Source organism: Spodoptera frugiperda, chromosome 2 (assembly GCF_023101765.2).
Source record: "Spodoptera frugiperda isolate SF20-4 chromosome 2, AGI-APGP_CSIRO_Sfru_2.0, whole genome shotgun sequence".
NCBI classification, from domain to species: Eukaryota; Metazoa; Arthropoda; class Insecta; order Lepidoptera; family Noctuidae; genus Spodoptera; species Spodoptera frugiperda.
The window spans coordinates 10,539,038-10,546,890 of record NC_064213.1 but is presented as its reverse complement, the minus strand read 5'-3'; the positions used below and the strand labels follow the sequence as shown (position 1 = coordinate 10,546,890).

The 7,853-nt window shown below is 43.1% G+C and overlaps 2 protein-coding genes across 2 annotated transcripts; both read right to left on the bottom strand.

The window, feature by feature from the left end:
• Nucleotides 1-158: 158 nt before the first annotated feature.
• Nucleotides 159-1,525, bottom strand: LOC118268744 (actin, muscle-type A2). The gene has a single exon (XM_035583379.2). The coding sequence runs from the start codon at nucleotides 1,434-1,436 to the stop codon at nucleotides 306-308; it is 1,131 nt and encodes a 376-aa protein (XP_035439272.1). The 5' UTR covers nucleotides 1,437-1,525; the 3' UTR covers nucleotides 159-305.
• A 3,444-nt stretch (nucleotides 1,526-4,969) lies between these two features.
• Nucleotides 4,970-7,835, bottom strand: LOC126911606 (zinc finger protein 423-like). Its single transcript, XM_050699552.1, has 4 exons — nucleotides 7,274-7,835; nucleotides 5,776-7,024; nucleotides 5,410-5,631; nucleotides 4,970-5,053 (listed from the first exon to the last, which is right to left on the bottom strand). Exons 1-4 carry the CDS (start codon nucleotides 7,615-7,617, stop codon nucleotides 4,970-4,972), a joined length of 1,899 nt encoding a protein of 632 aa, XP_050555509.1. The 5' UTR covers nucleotides 7,618-7,835.
• Nucleotides 7,836-7,853: the final 18 nt, after the last annotated feature.

Sequence of the window (7,853 nt, the reverse complement as noted above, 5' to 3'; positions counted from 1 at the left end):
CGATACTAAATTAAACTGTTCTGTTCGATTGTCAGGCTGGCTATTTATACGCTGCGCCGGCGCATCCCAGCACCACCTTATATGGCTGCCGGAGAGATTGTAATCGACAGATTATGGTTGACTGGGGCTTCGAGTTAGGGATCATTGACACGTCGTACTCTCAGTTATAAAATTATATTAAACAACGTACACTTAAAGTAGTTCCCTTAAATGATAACGCAACAGCGAGCAGTCTCCGACAGAGAGTATAAAATAAATACATTTGTTTTGGTAACAATACAGTATAAATCGCACGGAAGCGCCGCTTAGAAGCACTTGCGGTGCACGATGCCGGGGCCGGACTCGTCGTACTCCTGCTTGGAGATCCACATCTGCTGGAAGGTGGACAGCGAGGCCAGGATGGAGCCGCCGATCCACACGGAGTACTTGCGCTCGGGCGGCGCGATGATCTTGATCTTGATGGTGGACGGGGCCAGCGCCGTGATCTCCTTCTGCATGCGGTCGGCGATACCCGGGTACATGGTGGTGCCGCCCGACAGCACCGTGTTGGCGTACAGGTCCTTGCGGATGTCCACGTCGCACTTCATGATCGAGTTGTACACCGTCTCGTGGATGCCGCACGACTCCATGCCCAGGAACGAGGGCTGGAACAGCGCCTCGGGGCAACGGAAGCGCTCGTTGCCGATGGTGATGACCTGTCCGTCGGGCAGCTCGTACGACTTCTCCAGCGAGGTGGACGCGGCCGCCGTCTGCATCTCCTGCTCGAAGTCCAGCGCCACGTAGCACAGCTTCTCCTTGATGTCGCGCACGATCTCGCGCTCCGCCGTCGTCGTGAACGAGTAGCCGCGCTCCGTCAGGATCTTCATGAGGTAGTCGGTGAGGTCGCGGCCCGCCAGGTCCAGGCGCAGGATGGCGTGCGGCAGCGCGTACCCCTCGTAGATGGGCACGGTGTGCGACACGCCGTCGCCCGAGTCCAGCACGATGCCGGTGGTGCGGCCGGACGCGTACAGCGACAGCACGGCCTGGATGGCCACGTACATGGCGGGGCAGTTGAACGTCTCGAACATGATCTGCGTCATCTTCTCGCGGTTGGCTTTGGGGTTGAGCGGCGCCTCTGTCAGTAGAATGGGGTGCTCCTCGGGAGCCACGCGCAGCTCGTTGTAGAAGGTGTGGTGCCAGATCTTCTCCATGTCGTCCCAGTTTGTGATGATGCCGTGTTCGATCGGATACTTGAGAGTGAGGATACCTCGCTTGCTTTGAGCTTCATCACCCACATACGAGTCCTTCTGCCCCATGCCCACCATGACACCTTGGTGGCGCGGCCGGCCCACGATGGACGGGAACACGGCGCGCGGCGCGTCGTCTCCTGCGAATCCGGCCTTGCACATGCCGGAGCCGTTGTCGACTACCAGCGCGCCCGCATCATCGTCGCACATCTTGACTCAGACAGTAGAGACTGGCACCAACACAACACTCGGCGCAGGCAGCGGTCGCACGGCGGTAGTGAGCGCAGGCGGGCGGCGCGCGCACTATATACGCGCCGCGCGCCGCTCTTGGCACTCGCAGCAGCCCCTACAAGGCGCTGCGCCTCCCGCCCGCCGCCGCCGACACTCGCGACTGCCATTTAAGACAATCATCCGCATCCACTACTCACTACATCGGTACATCGCTCTCGTAAAAAATAGCCCAACCAGACACGTCACCAGCACTGGTGACATCGAGCGCTTCTCTGTACGCACAGCCCTTTACAATATGCAAGTAGGCTTACCATTGTAAGTTGCAGCTTGGAACCCGGGTCCGCTCCAAGTGATCGTTCATCCCGCAGTAAACAAACAAGTGGAATGCGACATTACCTTCATTTATTTGTATCGCAACATTTCGTATCGTCGACTACTGAAGGCGCTGTGCCAGTTATATTATATTGCCGTAGCCAGCCGGAGCTAAGTTAGTTGCAAGGATTTGTTGCTCGCATGACTAATGTACAACGTTACATATGTATACGGGTACCAGCTCTAAGGTACACCTACAAGTGTGAGCTGAATGACCGATGAGTTGGGTTAGTAGTCACATCATCTGAGCAGTGATCGAAGATGTGTTTTTATTGCAGACCCACGTGTACTGTATATAATGTGAGGCACAGCCCAATCACACTTGTACCTACGACATCAACAGCGCGGGGCATCTCCTCCTCGTAGAAGGTGTCTGTGCTAATGTCCACGCGTGGTGAGCAAGTGGAGATATAGTCCAGTAATTAGGTTGTGCCTGGAATGTTTCCCGGGAGTGATGCAAGTTGCCAAGTTTGTAGATTTTGATGTTCTATGTGATTTCCTATTTGTAACGTCGTACGAGCGCCATCTTGGCGAAATGGCGGGAGAAAACAATTTTTTATAATAATTTTGTTATTTTCTGTGCGATTTACAAGGTTGACTAGAAAATGATACTAGACACAATTTTATACAATTAATGTCTAGACAGCTTTTGGTAAAATAAGTAGACTTGGCGCCAGCCCGCCAGGGCACCACAAACTACAGGGAAATAATGTCCATTCCACCTGGAGGTAGCAAGCCGCGCATTCTTTACCCGACCGACTTCTAAACTATCGGCGGGTGGACACGCAGTACAATGAATAATTCTTAGTTTTACCGACTTCCCACAAAGGGGGATTTTCTCAATTTGGTCGGTTTTTTTTCTATGTATGTACACTGATTACGTCGAGGTTTATGGACCGACTTGCGTGATTCTATTTTTGTTCGATTTTTGTTCGTTTCCGATTGGTTCAGCAGTTTTTATTTTATTAGCATTATAAGTACTTCAACGACGTCATTTTCTCAATAGTTTATAGATTTCACATCGATTACTTAAACAGTTCTGGTTCGATTTGCGTGATTCTTTTTTATTCAGTAAGGTATACGTTCATGTTGGTACTGTTGTCATCTGGTGAGCATCTGATGATGAGATCCCAGGAAAATCGAGGGCATCCCACAAATTATATATTTTTATCCTAACAGTTTCATAAAACTATTCAACAATTTACGTCTCATGATCATCATTTCATGGCAAAGAGCTGATGATGGAAAGCGAAACTCCTCAATGGTTGAGAGTTTAATGAAAAATCTTTAAAAAATACACCAACATATGGATCTAGAAGAGTATTCTTTGCGGCTATTAGGTAGACCTGCTTACAGAAGGGAAGACTCATTAAGTTTAGATCGAGGTTTAAATATGAAGATGTGGCTAATTTTCATTCCTTTGTGTTACACCTATTAAACTAAAAAGGAAACAATAAAATTAAAACTACGTTTAAAAAACCTATGTACTTCATAAACTAAGTTCCAGAACTGTTTAAGTAATCGATGTGAAATCTATAAACTATCGAGAAAATGATGTCGTTCAAGTAATTATAATGCTAATAAAATAAAAACTGCTAAATTAATCCGAAATTTTTTCGTGGGATTATATTTGAACTAATCTGCGTCGAAGAAATATAGAAGCATGCAAACCGGTCCATAAACGTTGACGTAATAGGTAGGTACATACCTTCCAAATAAACATACCTGCCAAATTGAGAACCTTCTCCTTTTTGAGAAATCGGTTAAAAAACCGACTTCAACACCAAAACCTAAAAATAAAACAAAAGGTAAAAATTAAAAAGCTAAAAATAAGTATTTAGTGTCAGTACTGATAGGTTACACGCCAGTATTTTGATAATCGTTTAACAAATGGAGGAGCAGACAGTGAACAAATAAAAAAACAAACATCCGAACTGAGCCTCTACCTCCCTCCCTCCGTCTTACTTCAATGTAGAGCTTTATTATGATGAACGAACAAATTGCAATTTTATACTAGCACTTCCATAGTGAAGGAGACCGGCCCACTTACATAGTTTCACCTTTTTTGATATCGTGGTAAGAAAGTCCCGGGAACAGTTTAAAAAACATAAAATCTTAGCTATTTACCAAATTGTTCTTGATCCACTCCTACCATTGCATATTCAATCGCCAAAATATTTTCAAACGCTTATTCTTTCTCTACGCTAGAAATTCCCGATACACCACACAGACACACGCACACAATAAGGCAGCAGCATTATAGTGTAGATAAGAAATGCCCTAAAATAGAACACAGATGTGGTAAACATTTACACACATTGAAAATACTAAACAAATAATTTACACTATAAATAAATCTCTGTTCTCAGTACTTTCTTGGCTGAATGTATAATAATATGTTTCTTTAGGAAACCGAGAGTAAAGATCCAATAGAAAAGGCGGTCCCTCGACCAGGCGAGGTGGTCCTGCCTGGCGGCTGTGCTGGCGGGCTTTCTGCCCGACGCATGACGTCATCCGTTGATTTATTGCGCGATTGTCGATGTGTGACTTTTGTCATCTGTTACTTGTCCTATCATGGGTCACCACATCACTGCCCCGAGACTGGAGGTCGAATACTAGCCACACACGCACAGAATGCCCGGAGTGGAATTCTTTACCAGAGTCTGTGTTTCCTGAGTTTGAGTATAACTTGGGTGTCTTCAAAGCCCGAGTGAATAGGTTGCTTATGGGCAGACATGCCCCATCGTAGGCCGCATCATCACTTACCACCCGACGAAATAGTAGCCAAACGTCGACCAAATCATCGACATCTAACGTAAAAAAAGTCAAAGTCGAAATATTTATTTTAAATAGACCGGGAAGGCATTTTTGAACGGCGAAGCAAATATTACAATGTAAAGAAACAGTTTACAGTACAATACAAAATGTCTGTCGGTCGGTTAGTCCTCTAGTGAAGCTATTTGATCGTTCCAAAGTATAAATTCCTATGTAGAAAAACGAGCAAGAAACTCCACAGGTTACTCTGCTCCGTACAATATTTAGCTATATTTAGGTCCTGGAACGTGATGTCCACTTTTAATAAGGTCGTAAGTTATTATTATAGGTAAATGAATTAAATTAAGATTGTGTAGCGGCCTTTCTCAAAAAAGTGGCACCGATCGAATAAAGGAGGACACGCTGCAGTCCGCCGTGCGCTCCGGACGAGCGCGGGACGTGTGCATCGACTGGAAGGGTAGTAATGACATGAGACTTGTGTTTGTTGAATGTGATTTTTTAAATCAATTATTAAATTCAACTTGGGAAAGTACTGTGTGCTTTTCGGTATTTAAAGTTACTAGAGTTGTAGTGATAATAAAACGTGTTAAAAATATGTGTAATGTAAACTTAATAGTCTTGTTATTTCAATCGACATTTTAATACAATTTCGTCCCAATTCTAGTAATTTATACCAAAATTCTAATAATAAATAGATAGATAAGTAATCCACTACACTCAGTGATAACTGTGTTTTGAAGATTAGTTAGTATCCTCAATTTTAATTTTTGAAAGGAGTTACAAAATGATGATAGTAACTACTTACCCGCACATGCAATTTGAAAGACTTTCTATGGCTCAAAGGTTTATATTGACAGGAGTCTAAGGAACAGAACACCTTCCTTGCTTCAGGGTGTTCACAGTTGAAGTGGCCTCTCATCTCCTCGATAGTCGGTAGTACTAGACAGCAGAGATAGCACTTGAGGAGATACAGCGGTGTCTTCTCTGGAGTGCTATGCCTTTCTATGTAATGGTGGACAAACCAAATCTGTGAACATTTCATTAATAAATATTCGGCTGCAGGTAACGATTCTGATATTAAGGTAAATAAACTAAGACAGCCCTATGTCAGAGTTAACATGGGTTTATTTTTATCCATTTTAATATTAAAAATATTTAAAGAAAGTCTCACCTTATCACTAAACAGCTCATTACAGGTTTCACACTTGTAATAATCCTCTTTATGATTAAAGTAATGTGCGCGAACCTGATGAGTCTCCCTGTCTGTTTCATGCCAGAACAGTGTGGGGCAGTATCTGCACTTGAAACCTAAATGTGGACTAAAACAATTGTCATATTCTACCAGATCCCAATGTTCAGTCAAGTGGCGCCGCGTTGACTCTCTGTCATCAAACTCTTTATCACAAAACTGACATATCCAGAGATCCTCAAAGTCCCCCAACTCATTGGTTACATGGTTGTCCAGCTCAGTCTGGTTTTCAAAGGGTGTCACACACACTCTACATGAAAAAATTGGGGATGATTTTATGCAGTGCATTTTAAACATGTGTGCAGAGAACAGAGACAATGTACTGTACCGCACACTACACAGAGTACAGACTATATCCATAGTAATCTCTGTTGTAATCTTCTCATAATTAACATCTGAATATTCAAAGAACGCCTTAGCATTGATATCTGATAGAATATCACTTATGTAATCATGGTAACATTTCTGTACAGCTACAAGTTCCAATGAAGTGACATCAAAGTCATCATCCCCATTGTAGTTTTTGTACACATCATCGTAATCCTCATCCTTTGTCTTTTCCAGACCATCATCAGTCTTAGCCTCATCAGCTGTCACCACTTCTTGCTTTATTTCAGGTATGAGTACTTTGAGCAGGTCTTTGGTAGCACTTGGGTCAGCCTCAATAGGGCAGCCAGCAGGTTTGAAGTCAGATTCAACATAGCCATACCTTGGATGGTTCTTTAGTTGTTCCTCAACAAATTCTGGTCTGAGATCAGCTCCAAATACAGTGAATGGAGGATCTCTGCCTGAGATGAGATGTGTAAAGCATTTTAGAGTGAAATGGTGGTACCCCATGTAGTGGTTGAAGAATGTTCTGGTGGTGATGTTCGGTTTATTGCAGAGTAGACATTGGAAGTTGGACGTGCCATCATATTCTAATTCCCACAGGTTTTCCTCATCTTTATTTGCCACATTACTGATGTTGTGTTTTTGGAACAAGTGTGTGTGGTATGGATCACCGTCCAGGACCCTAAAGTGACAAAGTCTGCAATGCACAAGATTGTGAACAGTCTTCAGATGGTGCCGGATTTCTGCTTCTGTCTCAAAGTTCTGTACACACTGGGAACAGGGCCAAGGAGTGTGAAACTTTTGATGTTTCCACCATGAATCTCTGTCAGGCACAAAGTATCTGGAAGAAAAAGTTTTCATTTACAATTGATCAACAATCTTAATTAAATAATATATTTACAATCAAAGCTCATCAAGATACCCTATATGGATGCACTTTATTCACAGGATCAAATAAATAATTTATGTTGTTTATAAATTCATTTACTAGAAGCATATATCTAAATATTATGTACACAAAATAAATATATTATGTAAGTTCCATTCAGAAATTATATGTAGATTCAGAATAAAAAAAAATATATCTTACCTACAAATACCGCAAAAGTCCTTCTTGTGATTCAAGACGTAGTGAATAATAATTTTCGATCTGTTTATGAACCAGTCTGAGCAAAGTAAACAGCTGTAAGGGCCTGCCGGATTGAAGTCCTTTAAATATAACCACACGTCCGCAGGCCGCTCTATCACTGGTGGCTGGTCAGTCTTCTTCCGTTGAAGCTTTATAGTGATCGAAAGCCGCTTCGGAGGAGTTACTTTCTTTTTCTTTTTAACTGGAACCAGAGTAATCTCAGCTGCTGTACCTTCATCACCTTGTTCCCTCTTGTTAGCGGCTATAACGGATAGCGGTTCATCATCAGACTCGTCCGAAGTCATCTTTTAGTTCGATATTTTGAAATATTACGAAAAATATTCTCTTCGCTGAATAAAACGCATAACAAATAATGCAACAAACAAACGCTACGCTATCTGGTTGATAATAAACCTGTCAAAAACCCGTCCTCCATCAAATCTATTGACATTGACAGCGAACAATGTATTGATCTATTTTTATGAAACCGCGCATAGAAGAACACTTCATCTCTTCTTTTCTGTTTATACTAAAAAGAAAG